The 21766-nt window shown below is 32.3% G+C and overlaps 1 protein-coding gene across 4 annotated transcripts in view; it reads left to right on the plus strand.

The window, feature by feature from the left end:
- Window positions 1-21766, plus strand: part of LOC114343583 (anion exchange protein 2) — a 732215-nt gene that overhangs the window by 298841 nt on the left and 411608 nt on the right. The window contains exon 1 of one of the 4 annotated variants that reach the window (XM_050650924.1): window positions 13298-13376. The exons of the other annotated variants lie outside the window; for them this stretch is intronic. Within the exon in view, the coding sequence (XP_050506881.1) occupies window positions 13326-13376 (51 nt within the window). The 5' untranslated portion in view covers window positions 13298-13325. Of the gene's footprint in view, window positions 1-13297; window positions 13377-21766 lie in introns of those variants that run through there. 4 annotated transcript variants of the gene reach the window in all.

Raw genomic sequence — 21766 nt, forward strand, 5'->3', positions numbered from 1 at the left:
TATTTTAATAAGTTTATATAACAAATTTTGCTTAGAATTTGACCCTCTATAGATTTATGATATTATTTTTAATAATATAATTTTTACCCCCGAGAAGGGGTGGAATCGACCCCCAGGATAAAAGCGCAAGTTTACGTTATGTCACCTTTGTTCCTTGAGGTATTATCTAACTACTTACCAATTTTCATGAAAATCAATGGAGGTTCTACGAAATCGGAGGCGAAAACCTTCAGTGACTGCACTATATAGTGTATTTGTAATATTTGAAAATAATTTTCAATGACTATTCAAAACATTTTAAAGCAATTTTACGCGTTTCTGTTTGTGACACCCACTTTATATAAACACGAACAGGGACAAACTGACTGGAGGAAATACTTGGATAATGAATTCCAGGAATTCTACTTTATGTTCCACAGAGTTCTCTTATTAAGAAGGTGTAACGAAAATACAATTAATATTGTTTTGATAATACGAGGGTTGAGAACAATAGGGTTCCGAGCGACATTTTGTACAAAATCGGTTTTTTAAATAATTCTGTTTAATAAAGAATCCTGCATCGAATGATAGTTGAAAAACGTTGAATTGTTTCTAGATGGCGGTGTAATCAATGATGCAATAAGGTTTCAAGTACATGAAAAATACTTTCAGGTTCGGGCAATAAGGTTCTAAACGACAAGTACTTTAGAAATATTAAGAGTGTGTGTGCTTTGCACCCACGTAAGAAGTTATTCTTCTATTATATGATTTCAACGAAACGAATATACTTTCAGTGGCGTACCCCAGTGGCGTAAACTAACTTTAATACTTACTACTTTCTAAAAAATTTTATTAAAACAAAAATTAAAAAAAAAGAATGCCTTAAAAATGTACTTTTTAACACGTATATTATACAATATTTTTTCTACAAACGTCTTATACAGTCCGTCTAATTTACTTACCGTTGCACGTCATTATCTACGCCAAAGATCTAAGTTGACATAGTTGCCAAAGTATAAAAAATCCTGAATCCATTTATGAGATTATAATCCCATAAATGGATTCCCATTTGTTGTATAATCCATGGATTATACAACAAAACAAATTAATATTCAATGTACATAAATAAAAACTTTAGAAATAGAAAACAAGAATTAAGTTATAATTTTACGTTAAAGTAAATAATAAAAACAGTAAATATAATAAAACAAACACTCACAGTAAAGAATATAAACAAATATGAAGTGTCATCACCGCAACTGTCAAATAAATGTTACCAATTTATTCTAAAATGTCACCTTCGTTCGATTACAGTTACAGTGTGTTCCGAGCAAAATGTGCTTCATAAAAACGCTTTAAAATCCATTTATACAAATTAAATGAAACATATTATTGTGTATTTCTTTAGGTTAAGAGGATCAACAGGTAGCGAAAACGCGTTCCAAGATTGCGGCTGTAATTTTGAATATTTTTTCGAGATATTTGGCACACGTATTCGTAATATAATAAAGAGTGGCGGTACAGAGCCCAATTTGAAAAATATATTAATATGTGGAAATTACTCTGTAATTAAATACAATATTAAAAAAACGAGCCTGTACCGCCATTAATAAGAACAAAAAATACACTTTCTTCAAATAAACTTTTTTATCCGATGCCTAGATTTTGTGTCATTTTGGAACTACTACAATTTTTAATTTCATTAGTAGTTCCAAAATGACACAAAATCTAGGCATCAGATAAAAAAGTTTATTTGAAGAAAGTGTATTTTTTGTTCTTCTTAATGGCGGTACAGGCTCGTTTTTTTAATATTGTATTTAATTACAGAGTAATTTCCACATATTAATATATTTTTCAAATTGGGCTCTGTACCGCCACTCTTTATTATATTACGAATACGTGTGCCAAATATCTCGAAAAAATATTCAAAATTACAGCCGCAATCTTGGAACGCGTTTTCGCTACCTGTTGATCCTCTTAACCTAAAGAAATACACAATAATATGTTTCATTTAATTTGTATAAATGGATTTTAAAGCGTTTTTATGAAGCACATTTTGCTCGGAACACACTGTAACTGTAATCGAACGAAGGTGACATTTTAGAATAAATTGGTAACATTTATTTGACAGTTGCGGTGATGACACTTCATATTTGTTGATATTCTTTACTGTGAGTATAAAGAATATCAACAAATATGAAGTGTCATCACCGCAACTGTCAAATAAATGTTACCAATTTATTCTAAAATGTCACCTTCGTTCGATTACAGTTACAGTGTGTTCCGAGCAAAATGTGCTTCATAAAAACGCTTTAAAATCCATTTATACAAATTAAATGAAACATATTATTGTGTATTTCTTTAGGTTAAGAGGATCAACAGGTAGCGAAAACGCGTTCCAAGATTGCGGCTGTAATTTTGAATATTATTTCGAGATATTTGGCACACGTATTCGTAATATAATAAAGAGTGGCGGTACAGAGCCTAATTTGAAAAATATATTAATATGTGGAAATTACTCTGTAATTAAATACAATATTAAAAAAACGAGCCTGTACCGCCATTAAGAAGAACAAAAAATACACTTTCTTCAAATAAACTTTTTTATCCGATGCCTAGATTTTGGGTCATTTTGGAACTACTAAAATTTTTTATTTCATTAGTAGTTCCAAAATGACACAAAATCTAGGCATCGGATAAAAAAGTTTATTTCAAGAAAGTGTATTTTTTGTTCTTCTTAATGGCGGTACAGGCTCGTTTTTTTAATATTGTATTTAATTACAGAGTAATTTCCACATGTTAATATATTTTTCAAATTGTGCTCTGTACCGCCATTCTTTATTATATTACGGATACGTGTGCCAAATATCTCGAAAAAATATTCAAAATTACAGCCGCAATCTTGGAACGCGTTTTGGCTACCTGTTGATCGCTACTGTATCACCTTAACATTAATAGAAATCTTCAAATATTATTTCTACGCGTATATAATAAAATATGTCTAGGGGCTGTAATTCCAGTGTACTAGGCAAAATGATTCTAAAAAAGAACACACCTACCGCCTAAATATTTCGTGTTGGTATCATGTGACGTCACAGGCTATGATGCGGATGACGTGTAACGGTAAGTAAATTAGACGAAGTATATATAAACAATTATAATAATTTATTCATTCTCAATTACAGGACAATTTCTTCCAAATGTTTACTTGAACTTGACTGACATTCCATTTTTATATTTTTCTTGACATTACATCAAAACTGCCTATACCGTCAATACGTAAATCATAACAACTATAGAATAACATCTACTTTTATTGTTGTATATTCTAACAAATTTTAATAGTTTTTTTCTACAAACGTGTTAAAAATGCAATAATACAGTTTAAATTAAATTTTAAAAAACTTTTTAAACCACATTTTTCAAATTTCGCAAGTTGTACTATTAATATTAATGTTAATAAACGAAATATAGTGCCTTAAAATTTTAAAGCACTAGTGCCTTAAAGTAGCATTTTTAACTCTCCTATGGAGTACTAAAAATTGCATTTTTAACACGGTTGTAGTATAAAATAATTTTAAGATTTACAGTCCTTCAAATAACGAAGTTATGATAGTTTAAAATTAGAAATTTGTCTCCTGAAAATTTTATGAAATGGCGCTTGGAACCTTATTGTTCTCAGCCCTCGAATAAATAAGAATTTTAGAAATGTAAGCCAGCAAACCAAATGTTACACCATTGTAGAATAGAATAGAATAGAATAGAATTTATTTCATCAAATATACAAAATTTCTTTTGTTTTTGACAAGTCAGAAGAGTACGTACCTACATTATAAAATTTTCACAAAATTTAAAAGATAAATATTATAAATTATAATGAACAGATATACAAACAGGTACTAACAAATTTAAACAATTTAACACACTATGTAAAAACGTAAAGACATGAAATAAACTTAAAAACATGAAATATCGTCATAATCGGCAAAAAAACCCTGACCAAACTAGTGTACTTATTATAATGTATTATAAGCGGTACCTAAGTACTCTGTCTTTGTGTAAAAACAATGTTTTAAAAAGTGTGATTTTATTTTATTTTAAACGACTGTAAATGAAGACTTTTTACTTCATCTGGCAAAAAATTGTACAAACTAACATCAGTTGAGTTTTTTATACTTTTCGTCAACCTAAAACGTTGTGCTCTAATAGCATCGCTCGATCTTGTATGGTGATCATGGAAGTTGGAGTTTATGTTAAACTTACTTTTGTTTGAATGAATTTCAATCAGCGTCTAATATATATATAGAGTGAAGGTAGTGACATAATACCTAACTTCTGAAATAAAGGTTTACAGTGTTCCCTATACTCTGCTCCTGCAAGTATCCTCACTACTTTCTTTTGTAACTTAAAAATTCTGTCTGCGTGACAAGAGCCACCCCAAACAGTTATTTCGTACTTTAAATGGCTATGGAACAGTGCAAAGTAGATCATTTTAAGGGTACTTTTAGGGATCATAAAAACTAAGTTGCGTATCAAAAATATAGTTGTAGCAAGTTTAGAACTTAAGTAGTTTGTATGAGCACTCCAGTCCAAATTATCATCTAGGAAAACTCCTAAGAGTTTAACACTATTTCCTAAGACATACTTCCGGTCAGAACTAAACATCAAATTCTGATTTTTGTCTTCATTTAGCTTCAGACCATTATGCAAAAACCAGTTTTTTGCTTTCTGAGTATCACTATCTATTTTAATTTTCAAATTATGATGATTAATATCAGTATTTATGAGAGTGGTATCATCTGCAAAGCACACACATTTTATGGGAAAAGTGTAGTGAAATAGATCGTTCAGATAAATAAGAAACATGTATAACTAGACCACTGTGTAGATAAACAATGGTTACACGAAACTGCTACATAAAGACTAGAATACGTGGGCGGTCCGATAAGTACTTAGCCTCTCCTCTCGATGGCGCACAGTGGTCCAAAAACCCGAAAAGATGGCCAAAATATGAAACTGTTTTTTGATTTGCATGAAATTAGGCATATAGGGGTTTTTGAGGTCGCTAATTACGAATCTGTAGTCTGAATTGCAAAAAACAAAATGGCGGATGTAATATGGCGGGTTTATGTATTTTAAATGTATGTAATACCGTCAAAATTTGATATTCGGGGGTTTTTGAGGTTTCTGATTACGAATCCGAAATCGAAATTTCAAAAAACAAAATGGCGGATGCAATCCGTTAATTTTTTATTCCAACGTTAAATTCGATTATTAATCATACGAAAGTCAAAATTAATTTTTACTTTATTTTTCAACAATACTGTACCTGACCCTTTTATCTACGATTTTACAATACCATACTGAAATAACTAAAGATCTACAGTCATAACAACTACTTGAATGTTGCGGCATGATCTGTTTATTCTGCGTTGTTAACGATTCATATTGAAACTCATAGCGCAGAACGCTTGTACAAAAATTCTCGCAAAGCCAAAGGGGCAGATAGTGGCAGCTAATTTTTTTTTGAATCTTAAAGAGAGGAATATAAGCTAAAAGATGATTGTAGTAACGTCTTGGAATTCGATGGAATATATAACTATTTGGCTATCTGAAAATTTAATTTTTTCAAAATATATACTTCTTTATTACTTAAATTCAACTTAAACTCTACTAAATATAACACATATACAAATATTTTGATATTATCGGCTTTTATTAAAGATGGCTCCACGAATATCCTCCATTTTGCAGAATTGAATTTGCACACTTCGTTTTCGAGATACACGCACAAGACTGTGCGTATAAAATATTCGTTATTCTTAACTGCGTTTTTGTTCCGTACGAAGGTCAACTTTGAACTGAACTGGAAATTCAGATATAGGAGATATAGCTCTAGGGTTGCCAACACTGAATAGGGAATTTAATTCTCTTTTAGAAAATGTAATAATATTCTCGAAACTTTAAATTTTTTTTTTACTTTTGGCCAGCTTTTCTGGTTTTTGGACCACTGTGTGGCGCCACTGTCACAAGAAAAATCTACCATCGTGTAATACATTCTTGTCGACGGTGTATGTCAAAATATCAGCCAAATCGAATTTGTAGTTTTGTTTTGACCGCGTGTGTAAGCGGGCGTGTTTGGGGATTTTAGAAAAATGAAAAAAGAGCAATATCAGTCGGTGATTCGACTCTTGTTTTTAGAAGGGAAATCCCGCAGTGAAATCAAATAACGCTTGAATGCTGTAAACGGTGACTCTTCTCCTTCTATGGAAACCGTCAAAAAATGGTTAAACGAGTTTCAACGTTGTGGCACGTCTGTTTTTGATGTCACCCCCAGGTGCCCCAAAAACGTCTACCACTGAGGATAACGTGAAAGTAATCCACGATGTCGTATTGGTAGACCACCGACTGAAGGTGCGCGAGATAGCTAAGACAGTAGGCATCTCAAAAAATCTCCTTGGCCATATCCTGCATGAAATTTTGGGCATAAAAAAGCTGTCGGCGCGATGGTTACCGCATTTTCAACTTCGAACAATAAACGCAACCATGAGACCATTTCAGAACAGTATCTGACGCTGTTTAAACGTAATCCAAATGAGTTTCTACGTTGTTTCATAGTCGTATACGAAACATGGTACCACTGTTATACACCAGAGTCCAAGTAACAGTAGATACAATGGAAGTCACCCTGCAAACATGCTCCGAGGAGGGCGAAGACTGTCCAATCGGCCGGAATTGCGATGACCACCATTTTCTGGGATTCATTAGGTGTGATTTATATCCACTTCGTGGAAAAGCGCAAAACGATCACAGGGTTTTACTATGCCGCATTATTAGCCCGATTCGATGCCGAATTTCAGAAAAAACAGCCCCAATGGGGGGAAAAATACTCTTCCACCCATGACAACGCTCCGGCTCATACCTCCGCCATCGCCATGGCCAAATTGGTCGAATTGGGCTATAAACTGCTGGTCCGTCCAACGTATTCTCCAGATTTGAGCCTGTACGACTAATTATTGTTTCCAAACTTGAAAAAGTCACTCGCCGGGCAGAAATTCAAGTCGAATAAAGAGTTCATCACCGCCACGGAAGTATACTTTGCAGACCTCGAGAAAAGGTATTTTTCAGACGGGTTAAAGAAGGTGGAGCATCGCTGGGCAAGTGTATCGAGCTAAAAGGAGACTATGTTCAGAAATAAATCGCCACTTTTCCAAAATTTTTGTTTTTCGTTTGAAGGCTAAGTACTTATCCGATCGCTCTAGTGTGTGTGTGTGTGTGTGTGTGTTCACAAAGAGGGGATGGCATTAGATAAACTTTTTGCCACAGATATTTGAAAGTTGAAGATGTCATATTAAATTTTTATTTTAGAATCTTTAAGAAATTGTATGATGATAATATCATTAATAGTTTTGGTGTTGAAGCTTAGTTAGTAGGCGGTAGGCGTGAAATATGCAGCGGTAAACTTACATTCTGCTCCTGAAGTCTAGCAATTAGTGCTTTCGTATGGTATTTATTAAGTTCACAATTAAAGATTATATGATTTAAATCTGCAGTAGCGTAGTTATCACATGAACAGAGAGAGTAGATACATTCCTATTTTAGCTAAATGTGGAAGAGAATTGCCATGGTTTAATCTTAAGCCACTTAGGGATGTGGAATAAAATCGAGTAACGTGATAATCAAATATATGTGGGATAAGTTGTGGGTATATGTAAGTGTATGGATTCCTCGAAGTTTGTACAAACTTGAGCCAAATAGTTTCCCATTTCTTTCTTAATTTTTTATGCAATTCTGGAATGTAATCGCTGGAGATTGTTAAATCTACTATTTCATTTAAAGTTGCTGAATTCTTTGTCATTTTATCCACTATCTCATTTTCTTTGATTCCGGCATGCCTTTTTACCCAGATAAAGACCAAGTCACTGCTATTATTTTTAAATCGAGCGATTGTCTTTTAATATGGCATAACAACTCATTGTTGTGTTTTTTGGTTATTGGTTGTGATATTGCCTCAAGAGCAGACAAAGAATCTGATAGTATAAAGTTCTGTTCAACCGCGTAAGTTAGAGCTCTTTCAATAGCATAAAGCTCGGCAGTGAAGATAGATGTAAATTTAGGTAGTCTAAAAGAATTACCACTTTTTATATTAGAAACATAATAAGCGCTACCTACACTATTACATGTTTTTGAACCATCTGTTAGATGTATTTATAATTAGAAAATTCAGATAAAATTAATTTTATAATTTTATTGTTTTTGCATGGTAAGTTTCTGTATGTAGGTTTTATGATCTTTGGAAAGATTGCGATTTCCTCAATAGAGAGATTATAATATGGGTAATATTTGTTTAGTGTTAATGCTAAAGTTGTTAGTTTCTAGATAAGCATCTGTAAGAGGGGGAGAAGTTATAATTCTCCAATAAGAATTTGTTAAGTTATATTCAGTGAGACTGTTAATTTTACTTAATAATTTATGTGAGTCTAGTATAGATAAATTGTAAACCTGATTTAATGAATTAAAAACAACCAATGAGATATGTCGCTCATCCGGAAGAAAAGTGTCCCAATTCAAAAAACAACTTTTTTCGGAGGAGACAAAAATAGTTTTTTAGATCTTAATTTATCTGTAAATTTTAAACGGTACCTACCTGCTAAAATTTATAAATTAAAATCGAAGAATATGGATAAGTGAATGTTTCTAATTTAAGAGGCACAACCACAAAATTATGATATCTGGTTTAAAAAAGAAAAAAGATCAAAATTTTGAGATATGTCACCTTTCTTTTAAAATATTGGTCACTTTTTTTTTAAATTAACGAAAATTATTTAGGTCACTTCACGAAATACAACGGTTTTTATGATAAATAACGATACATTCACGTTGAATGTCAGAGTATAACTGAAAAGTGTCATTGTTCCGGAATAAAAGTATTCATTTTACCGCCAAAGGAATTGACATTACCGCCATCTTTCGAAGTTGGAAGTAAACATCTATGTGACATTTTTTCTGGTAAAAGTAGAGGATTTTTGGAGTTGATTTAACAAGATAACTGAAATTATGCATTTTTTGAGTTGTGTCACTTTTGTTCCGGATGAACGATGTGTGTTTCGTGAAAACGACTACCAATGTCTTCCTCATACAGCCTTCACCTTCATCAAATTTAATCTATTTTATTGATCACTACGTACTTTTTTATTTACAATATGTATTATTCTGAAGAAATGGGTCATTTTATTCATCTGCTATAGCTGCTATACCAGGAAAGAGTGATAAATGGTGTGATACATTCGACGCGAGCCCCATATTTCACGTTGAAATTTTCTTTCGTTTCGTTGAAGGATGAGGACTAAAACGTTACCCCCTGCAGCAAATTCCGCTTTTCTCTTTTATCGATCTCCTGTAATTCAGATGGAGATGGAGAAAACGTGTTATGTAAATAGTTTTCATATAAATTTTACTTTCTATTCCCGTAGTCTCTTACGTAAACATTCAAGATAAAAATCCGACTAATACCTAGCAGCAAAAAAATATGGTGACATTTAAAAATAATCGTGAATGATGATTTAAATGATAAAATTCCACCGAAGAAGCTATGGCAATCAGGAATATTAATATAGAATTAATAAAAGCCGCCAAATTACTATAGCTTGTTCTACGTTGTTCTATTGTTCTATGTTGTTCTATGCTGTAATAGAACAAGCTGTTAAAATTGTAGAATAGATTCGACAACATATTCAGATCCGGAAGATCCTGCGTAGACGTCGTATTTGCACTGAGACAAATCAGAGAAAAGGCCATTAAGTACAATAAACCAGCATATCTATGTTTTATAGACCTGACAAAGGCTTTCGATCGCATCCAAGTCGAAGACGTCTTACATTTACTGTATAGAAGAAACATACCAATCAATATTATACAAGCCATCGAAAACATCTACTTTCATAATTTAATACAGGCAAAGATAAATGGAAAACTAACGCAGTTTATACCAGTACAAAGCGGAGTGAGACAAGGTGACTCGTTAAGCCCACTGCTCTTTAATATAATAATGGACGAAATAATAGAAGCAGTACGTAAAGATCATGGTTACAGAATGGGGAACAAAGAAATCCAAATATTATGTTATGCAGACTACGCCGTATTAATCGCCGAGATAGAAGATGATCTCCAAAGATTAACACACATCTTCAATACAACAGCCAAGAAATACAGTATGATAATATTATCAGCAGAATAAACCAAATGTATGACAACGTCTAAATACCCACTACGATGTAAAATCGAAATTGATGGGAAAATAATAAAGCAGGAAGCAAGGTTTAGATATCTGTGAATAGATATAACCAATTACTGAGATGTTGAAGAGGAAGTACGACAACAAAGCTTAAAAGTAAGTAAAGCGGCGGGATCGCTTAATGACACAATCTGGAAGAACAAATACCCAAGACAAGACACAAAAGCAAGAATTTATAAAGCAGCAATTAGACCTATATTGACATACACGACGGAGACAAGACCTGACACATCTAAAACGAGACGACTACTAGAAACAACAGAGATGAAAATACTCCGACGAATATCAGGAAAAAGTCTGTTGTATAGGGAGAGAAGCGAAAACATAAGAAAATCGAATCATGCAATGTAGAAGACATAAATGGATGAACGAACACATTAGTAGAATGGCAGAGGATAGGATAGTACGAATTGCACGAGATAGGTCACCAAATGGACTAAGAAGTATTGGCAGACCAAGAACAAGATGAAGCGATAACTTAAACAATTTAGGAGGCTAATATTGAAGAAGAAACAGGCTTTAAAGCCTACATACAAGAAGGAAGAAGAAGAATAGATTCGAGATATAGGCAACTAATATATATATATATATATATATATATATATATATATATATATATATGAAAATGCAACTATGATAGTACAACTAAACGAAAATACAAATCCCATCCCCATTAAGACGGGCGTGAGACAAGAAGAAGTAATGTCGCCAAAGCTGTTCAAATTATCCCTATGACATCTTCAAAACTACAAATTGGTCAACCTATGGTATTAACGTTAATGGCAAGCTAAATCACCTCAGCTTCGCTGATGACATTGTGCTTATAGCGAGCTCATTCGAGCAACTGCAAATTATGATGAAGGAACTCGCAGGCAGCTCCCAATACGTCGGCCTAAAATTGAATATGAGAATACAAAATTAATGACAAACACAGATGACCCCAGACCTATAACTATAAATGGCAGTGAGATAGAAAGAGTCCAGGAATATATCTACCTAGGTTAAATCCTGAAACTTGACAAAGAGAACCAAAGTGTGGAAATTACTAGGAGAGCAAGACTAGCATGGGCAGGATTTGGAAAACTTAGTTGGATATTTAAGAACCGCAAAATACCCCAATACTTGAGGAACAAAGTGTTCAACCAGTGTATCCTTCCTATCATGACATATGGATGTCAACCTTGAACCCTAACCAAGGCAAATATGAATAAACTAACCACAACAGAAACAGTAATAGAAAGAACAATGTTAGGTATACGACTGCCAGATAAAAAGAGGGACGACTGGGTAAGATCAAAATCAGAAGTCGAGGACATAACAACAAAAATTGCCAAACTTAAATGGCGCTTTACAGGAAACACTGCTAGACAAAAAGACCAACGTTTTAATGCAACAATACAATACTGGAGACCTTACGAATGTAAACGACCGAGAGGAAGACCACAAATGAGATGGGTTGATGATAGTGTTGCCCAAATGCAAGACCAAGACGAGACTTAGACAGTCTTGGTCTTGGTCTTGCGCCAGTACACCTAGTCTTGCTCTTGGTCTTGGTATTGCGCTCCCGGTCTTGGTCTTGGTCTTGCAGCAAGAGTCTTGCAAGTCTCGCAGTTGTCTATTAGCCTATTGCATATCTTTAATTAACGTAACAGAGAGGTACATTTTAAGCTGGAATATCATAGCCATAGTAAAGACCAGCCAAATTAATAAATATCTACACCAGCGGTTCTAAATCTGTGGTGCATGTACCACTGGTGGTACATATCATTATTTGCGGTGGTACACAAAATGCAAAAACAGCCAAAATCAGCCACAATTATTATAGTTAATTAGATTACCTAGCTATTTCAGTTAGGTGGTAACAAAAATAATAAAAAGTATTTTGTGGTACATGACTCAGAAAGATTGAGAATTACTGATCTAGACAATTGACACTGGGTGGGGTTTGAACCCACGATCTAAGTGATTCGTGCCTATGTTCTAACTATCTAACTAACTAAAGTTTATTAGAAACTTATGTATTTTATTATCCAATATAAGCGAATGAATAAAGAAACATAATGTTGAGATAATATGAGTCTATCGTTTAAATTTCAGTTTTTTATAAATGCTAAAATATTCCACAGAGTGATGCTAGAAAAAACACAGTTTGATTGGTACCTACACCCGATGTACGATGACAATAATTGATTTGTCTAGCAACAATATTACTATGCTTCCACTTGCTTCCATACAGCCATGATGTGAACAAGTCAAATTGAGCCCAATGGTACCTCGAACATAAAACATTGGATATTTTAAACATACATGTTTAAATTCACATCATTTTTCTATGTTCCTATGACGGATTAATTATAAAGGGTTTTTACCCAAATATTTTTTACTTTGGTGGTTAGCATGTTAGATTCAAGCAAACACTGATGATGATCGGTCAACCGATTGAAAACTTTTTCTGTTCTGTGATGTAGCTCTGTATAGGAATTTTAACAAATAAATATACCTCTTATAAAGGATTTTATGGTTTCTTGTAATATATGGTATACAGCCAGCTACAAGAAATTTTTTCCTCGTGGATTTTTTTATATCGTTTTCTATTAGTATTTTCCTGTCTGACATTTACAGTTTAATTAAAATATACCAAATTATTGTAATCAATGAAGAAAACGTAGAATACTTGATTAATATACACACATTGCTTGATTATTAGTACATTGGATCCAACACGTGCCTCTTGTGTGATAATAACATTCCTATATCAAAACTGGGATTCAGTTATAATAATGGGAATAAATTTGATTAATTTTTTTGGATTTTGAATTAATACAGATTTTTACTGGTTTACATATCACGTATTATAATTTGGTAGTGACTACGTGACTAGAATGCCGTCACAGGGCGCCTGATACTAATATGTAAAAATCGTCATATCTTGGCGTTGAAATAAAAAATTACATACAACGTTCGGAAAATGCCGAACTAATTTTAGTAAGTATTGTTGTCATTAATCCAAGTAAGTGGTGAGCAAGTCAGTTATAAAATTGTAGTGAAACAAATGCAGGCAAATTTCAAATCTTCTTTGGAAAAGCTCCCAGTTCAGTTAAAGGTAATGCGAGTTTCTGATCAAAACAAAAAATTTCACACAAAATAATTATAAAAAATGGGTCAGTATCCTGTTAGCACTCAAAAATTAATCTGTTTGAGTTCCTTTTGTGTACTACTAGAATGTTTTTTGTCCTGATTTAAATAAAACTAACGCATTTGAAGTTATTTTTTTGTTTCTGTTCCCTTTGCTTAAATGTACAGTCCGTGTAATATACTTAGCGTTGCGCGTCATTATCTTCGTCAGAAATCTAAGTTGACATAGTTGCCAAAGTATAAAAAAAATCCTGAATCCATTTTAAATCAAATATATCACATAATTATTGCAAAAGTGCATACACCAAAACAAATTAATATTCAATGTAAATAAATAAAAACATTAGAAATAGACAACAAGAATTAAGTTATAATCTTACGTTAAAACAAATAATAATTATAATAAAACAAATACTTTCAGTAAAGAATAAAAACAAATCTGAAGTGTCAATACCGCAACTGTCAAATAAATGTTACCAACTTATGCCAAAATATCACCTTCGTTCGATTACAGTTGCAGTGTGTTCCGAACAAATGTGCCTCCTAAAAACGCTTTATAATCCATTTATACAAATTAAATGAAACATTATTATTGTGTATTTCTTAAGGTAACATTAATAGAAATCTTCAAATTTTATTTCTACGCGTATACAGTAAGGTCTCTTTTTATGCGGATTTTTTTAATGCTATTTTGAAGTTGTGCGGTTTGTATTTCATACAAAAATTTATATTATTAACAACTAGTATAATTAATTATTCCCATCCAGATGTCAGTAATCTGAGGATTTGCAATTCGGGTATTCCCCTTGTTACATGATGTACCATGTAGCTATTACATCAATCTGAGTTTCGCATTGAAAGTTGAAAGGTATAACCTGTAATTGTTTTGAAATTAAATTTAAATGCTTAAGTCTTTAAGAGTTTAAATGTTGCTGATTTTAAGTTGCAGTATAATAAACAGCACATTTTGATTTCTGGATTGAAACATTTAATTAAGTGTCGTAAAGTTTTATGTTCCATAAGAAGAGGTTTTTGCAATCTCAATATCGTTAGTCTGCGTTTTTAATTTCTTCTTTAAGATTTTATTTGGCCCAATGGAAAAAAAAATATCAAAGACACAATTTTTGGTGGAAAAAGCTCCACCATTTTATGTGATTTTAGAAAATCACGGAACGTATCCCTACTTTTTCAATGCAAGTAAAGTCTTTTTCGTGCGATTTTTTTATATGCGCTTTTCTGAAGTACGTATCCACCGCATAAAACGAGACCTTACTGTATAATAAAATATGTCTAGTATCTGTAATTCCAGTGTACTCAACAAAATGATTCTAAAAAAGAACACACATACCGCCTAAATATTTCGTGTTGGTATCATGTGACGTCACGGGCTATGACGCGGATGACGTGCAACGGTAAGTATATTAAACGGAGTACCGTAATTTCGGGCTTTGGCCCGCCAGGGTGACTTTGGCTCATTTTGGGAAAAATATATTTTAGCAACTAGGGCAATTGTACAATAAATTATCAAGTAAATTTCATTATACCGCACCATCAGTACCATATGAACTGTTTGAAAATTTTAATAAATTATGCTAATACTTGTTATGTTACGAAAAAAACGAATTTCTAAAATTTGGTCATTCCACATAAGATTTTTTGACTGCAAAAATTGGTTGGCAACCAATAATACTTCCAAGAGTAAGATTAATTGCATAGTGACATATTGAAAATCTGTGAATTCTTAACCTCCGTGCATCGTTATTTCAGTCTAAACATAGACAGTAAGACGGTCGGATATTATTTTGCAAGGTGCTACAAAATTTAACGGTTTTCGGGTGACTTTGTCCCAGTTTGTTGATTGTTGGATTTTGGTCATTGGTTGCTTCTATATTAAATTAAAGTAAGTAAATGCTGATTTTAAATTTGCTTTTAGCCTTGTAACAACTGCAGGGTTTATTAACTTGCAGATACTTCGTCTAATTCTTCATTTAGTGGGAGCTATAGGGATAATGAAGATCTACATAAGCTTTCCATTGGAGTTGGAGACTTCGTAATTGTATCTGACTACTTTGACAGCTTTCCAGGAAAATTCGATGGATTTGTAAGAGGTAGTAATAACTGTTACGGTTGGGTGCAAGTAATGGTACTGGGTGAAAGAAGTTTATGGCAATGGCCCGAAGTCTCCGTAAGAAAATCCTACCACTTGGCTAATGTTGATTTCACTGAGCCATTGGAACTTGTAGATAACCGATATTTCTTTCCAGATTTAAAAAAAGGCTTGTAAATCGTTTTATTGTTCATTTTTTGTTAAGAAATGATGTTTTTTGTTAACCTAGGGTCCTATGTAAAGTTTCATGTTAGTTTTAGTTTTTCTTTGTTTGAAATTTAAATAAATTTTTTTCACCTAACAAAATGTTTGTTTCTGATTCATCTGGTAGGGTCACTTTAGCCCGAACAATAATAATCACAGAGAATAAATATAAAATGTAGCTTGAGACAAAGTCACCCGACACTAGCGGGTGACTTTGCACACCATATTTTTATTTTTTTTTATAATACAGGAAGCGCTTTTTTGTGTTTTCGTGTAATTTTTCCAAAAGAGTAGTTATAGACTCAAATACACATAAATAAAGAAACATACTTTTATGTATTCAAAAAACTGAAATCTACATTTAAACTTCGAAAGTGAGTCAAAGTCACCCGAAATTACGGTATATATATATATATAAACTAAAAATCAAACAATTAGGCACGCACGTCATAGATTGAATGACGTCATAACCCACGGGTACAAACTTAACGGCCAACAAATTCAACAAATTTTTCCTCATATATTAGTTTTTTCGCTACCGTCAAGTTCAGCAAGAAAGCGCCGTTGCCAAATAAAAAACATATATCGGACCCACGGTTATTAGACTTTATTACGGTTGTCTTGTCCGACGGTGGTGGAGAGACTTATATTTTTGACTTTACGTCACAAGAGTTTACATTCCCATATTTTTAAATGATTTTTGATGTGTGTTATTGTGTATTCGCGGTGTGCAAGTACTCGGAAGAGATACGCGAAACGATCGTGCGCGAATAGCGGAGAAATATTGCAACTTTCTTAAATAATTCATATTGTCAATTGAAATTGTCAAATTGACGTACATTTCATACCTATTGCACAGAATAACTAACCATACAGAAGCGAAACTCGGGCCCAAAATGGTAACATAATTTTCATGCTCATGTGTCAATGTAACTTGTATAACCTCACTTTTAGACTGACAGTGACAGTTGTTTTTAGTTAAATTTTATATTTATATATGTTTTATTTTATAGTTTATTTATATTTTATAGTTAAATTTTATATTTCAAAATAATTAATAACTACTTGTCAAAATATCACATCATTTGAATTGGTCTATTCCTTAGAACATCAAGTTCCATTCTGTAACTAGGGCTCAAGGTCAAATATTTCGGTTCCCACACAATCAATGGAAACGACAGTCAGTTTCGCTTCTGTATGGTTAGTTATTCTGTGCCTATTGTCATTTAAGAAGAAAAATTATATATTGCTTCACAATATTGATATGATATGCAATTATTATATAAAGGTAAATTTAGTTAATTGTATTTTGCTTGCAGTACTTCATTTTAATAACTAATTTTATTTACTACATACAATTATTTACGTTTGTATAACATAACCTAAATCTTATTTTTTCTTCTTATTATTTTTTTGGACTATGGCCTTGACAATTATCCAGTAACCAGGACCATATGATTGGCCAATATAATTAAAAGTGCGAATAAAAGTGCAGAGCGAAGAAACCAGGTGTCGCTTTTCCGAACTTGCACGGTCCCAATATATGTGTATTATTTGTGTTATTATGAAATAATTAGACAAATACAGTAGACTCGCGATTATCCGAGGTAATTGGGACCGTGACTACCTCGGATACCGAAAAACTCGATTAACACTGAAATCGGTTATATTGATAGAAAAACACGTAAATAACCATAACTGTGGATATTTTAATGACAAAACTAATACAGTACTGTCTATAAAAGATAAAAACATTTATCTTATCAATATTACTGTTTAAAAAAGTCTTTGATTGATTTTTCCGTAAGCTTCAATCCTCTTTTTGAGGCGGCAATGTTGCACCAAGGCTGAAAGTTGCAACTCACCAGTTATGACTTTTGCCTCGGTTAACCGAGGGGCTCGGATAACCGAGACTCGGATAATCGCGAGTCTACTGTAGTACACATTTTATCTTATACCGGGTGGTGAATCGTAAAAAGGGCCATAGGAAACTCAATGTAAAATTCTGAATTGTTGAATTCCTGCTTCCCTAATTATTTTACATCAAAAGTCATGAGAGAATACTGGTAGAGAATTAAAATATGTATTAAAATCAAAAGTTAAAATTGTTCTACGATTTAAATGCATTCCAAAATTTTGAAAAATATGATACATTTGCCACAATAGGTATGCGTGTAAAAGTAAGGCCACACGTTACTATTTAACTGACAGTGCTCACACCATTGACTGAATAAAAAAATCTTTATTATTAATCCTTTCTCCGCAACTGAGGGTATCTTATCAACTGTATTGTTTTTAAACAATAGATGATAAAATAAAAATATTGACAGTTCAAAAATGTGAACATTATTGCATTGTGTGTGGCCTAAAGTCGACTTTACATTACATGATTTATCATGTGATTGGTCGTATGATTTGGTCATGGAGTGAAATTTACATGTTTACACTGTGTGATTTGTCATATGATTTTGCATTGTTATACGGCTCGTTTTGTCATAAGCATTGTCACGCGGCTCGTCATAGGAAAAATCATATGACAAATCACATGATAAATCATGTAGTGTAAAGTCTACTTAAGTTTGGGCTGAAAACTAAAATGTATTACATTTTTACAATATTTTGGAATATGTTTAATTACGTAGACCAATTTTAACAGTTATTTCCAATACAGATTTCAATCCTCTACAAATAGTTTCTAATGTCTTTTGATGTACAATAATTATTAGGGAAGCTGGAATTCAACAGTTCAGAATTTTACATTAAGGCTATGGGTACATAATTCGCAAATATTTTACGTGTATCCCTACTTTTTCTGTCTTTACACGGCAAATTACGTGTAGTAAAATTCACACTGGTGTGGATATGTAAACATTACTAGAATGTCATTCTACTTGAAAATGTCATAATTAATTTAAAGAGATGGCTTTTGAATGTTCTTGGATAACTGTTATTTTTATAATTGCAAATTATTAATTCAGTTAATAAATGTGATAATTTTTTCACTAACTATGTTTTCAGTGATTGTAATAATTTATTTGTACAACAAAAACTAATAATCAATCGAGAAAAGAGGAAAAGTGTTAAAGTGATTTTTTAATAATATGTTGTTATTTTGGAACGCTTACAATTTTGAACATCTCTAACAACAAAATACTTGGATCACAGGATATATCTGATGTATTCTCTGCTTGGATCTTTCACAAATAATACACAATAAATAACTTTTTATTAAGTTCACGTCTTAAATCAATTCTTTATCAAATACACTATATATCAATAATATTTAATCAATTTCTCAAAATATTCCCGATGCAATGTCAAATATTTAAAATTGTCACTAATTGTCAGTGTCTGACTGACAATATATGCTGACAATATTATATTCGGTTGAGTGCGTTGTAAGACAAAGACAGATTTGGAAAATATTACCACGGCATTGTGTTCATTTTTTTCAAATCCTGAAAAAACCAATAAATATTTTTGAAAAATTTAAACGCAGAATGAAAGACTAAATTATTACCGAGGGCCGAAAGTCCCTTAGAATAAATAAAAAGTTTATTTTGAATGAGATATTTGAATTTAAAAATCACACTAAATTTTCTCTTAGTTTTTTCACCCCTGTAACTTATTAAAATAAACATTGTAGAAGTTCTCAGGGACTTTCGGCCCTCGCTAATAACGTAATCTTTCATTCTGCGTTTAAATTTTTCCAAAATACTTATTAGTTTTCTCAGGATTTGAAAAAAATGAATCCCCATTTGAATAGCATTGCAGCCGAAAATACGTTCCGATCCTCTTAAGTTAATGCAAAATTTTGACGCATGTCAAAATTCTCAATGTGTTTTAATTAGGCATTCCAATGAAACGTCAAACATGGCCGGGTGTGGGCAAAATCTAACCTTACATCGACATTAATTTGTAAAGAAAATCCTGTTTGGTTGGTTTTTTTTTTATGTTAATTGTGTAGGGAAATCTGCGAAATTGTGATAACAAATTAAATATGAAGTGGTTTATCGCCTACAGAACTGAATTATCCCATATTAGTTACCAGTTTGTGTCAATAACTACTATGGGATATTTCAGTTCTGTAGGTGATAAACTAGTTTATATTTATTTGCTATCACAATTTCGGTGCACAATTAACAATAAAAAACAAAACCAAACAGGATATTCTTTACAAAAACTGATGTAAACCCTATATTATTAAATTTTTGCCCACTGCCGGCCATATTATATCACGTGATTTGGAATGGTCAATTGTATTCATTTTTTTCAAATCCCGAGAAAACTAATAAATATTTTTGAAAAATTTAAACTCAGAATGAAAGACTACATTATTACCGAGGGCCAAAAGTCCCTGAAAACTTCTATAATGTTTATTTTAATAAGTTACAGGGCCGAAAATAAAAGAGAAGTGTGATATTTAATTTCAAATATTTCATTCAATAGAATCTGCTTGTTTATTCTAAGGGGCTTTCCGCCCTCGGTAATAATGTAATCTTGCATCCTGCCTTTAAATTTTTCTAAAATACTTGGTTTTCTCAGGATTGGAAAAAAATCATATTACGATTCAAATGACAGTAAACTCTCGTGACGTAATCTCACCCTTAATGTTCATTGGTTAGTCGATTTAGGCAACCGTAGTAATGTCTAAGAACCGTGTATCGGACCTCCGCTCAAATAGTGTCACCATTCAAAAAATTTTAAAAAGGGTTTTATTGCACCAACAGTTTAATAAAACTACAAAATCTTATCTCAAAAAGTGTTACGTTTGTAGTTAAAGTTTTTGTCGTGAGATGACACTAGGGTTATTATCCAAAATCAACGATGCACCGAACATAAACAGTGTCACATATCGACTTGTGTAAGGCATTTGTCCATCTAAGACAATTATTACTGTGATTACTTTATTGAAAACAATCTGCGTATGTGCTCAAGAAAAGTGACACATTTATCACTTCTTTGTCTTTCTTTTTGCAGTATTTTTTGTTTAATGTTGTTACTTATATTTAAAGTTAGGTACATCATTAAAAATTACAAGTCTGTTAATCAGATAATAATAATGATAATATATTCTGTACTGCAAGAGTCACTTTTGATAAATAATATTTCGTAAATTTTTCGTTATTTTATCTGTATAGTGTCACAACTCAAAAAATATATTTTTTTAAATATTTTTAGCAGAATTAATACACTATTTCGTAGAGCTTCAAAAACCTTTGTAGCTGACCAAATAAGTTATTATTATATATTAATTTTAACAGTTTTTGAATTAAACCCGAAAAAGTTCTACCTCAAATTTTAAACGTCTTCTTCTTCTTTACGTGCCATCTCCGCGACGAAGGTTGGCAATCATCATTGCTATTCTCACTTTTGACACTATCAGCCCGAAAGAGTTCAGTTGAGCTGCTTCCAAACCATTCTCTGAGATTTCTCAGCCAGGACATTTTTCTCCTACCTATGCTGCGCCTTCCTTGAATCTTTGCCTGCATAATTAATTTTAGGAGTTCATATCTGTCACCACGTGTAATATGACCCAAGTATTGAAGTTTTCTTATTTTAATGGAATCCTAAATCCATGGAATCTATTGAGGCATTGTTTATTGAGAGTCCATGTCTCCACACCATACAAAAGAACAGAAAATACATAATATTTTAGTACTCGCTTTCTAAGATTTAGGCTGAGGTATCTACTACATAATATTTGTTTCATATTAGTGAATGCACTTCTAGCCTTTTCTATTATAATTCGGATTTCTTTGGTATAATCGTTTGTTTCACTAATTTTTGTCCCTAAATAGTTATAATTCTGAACTCGTTCTATCGTCTTATTCTTTACGTGTAGATTGATGTTTCTAATATTTTTCTTTGATATAACCATGAATTTCGTTTTCTTTATGTTTAGTGACAGACCAAATTCTTCACTCGTTGCAATAACCTTATCTAAAATTCTTTGTAGATTTCTAATATTTTCTGCTATTAGTATTGTGTCATCGGCGTATCTAATTTCACATATGAGTAGGCCATTTATTTTTATGCCTGCTACT

Source organism: Diabrotica virgifera, chromosome 5, assembly GCF_917563875.1.
Source record: "Diabrotica virgifera virgifera chromosome 5, PGI_DIABVI_V3a".
Taxonomy (NCBI): Eukaryota; Metazoa; Arthropoda; class Insecta; order Coleoptera; family Chrysomelidae; genus Diabrotica; species Diabrotica virgifera.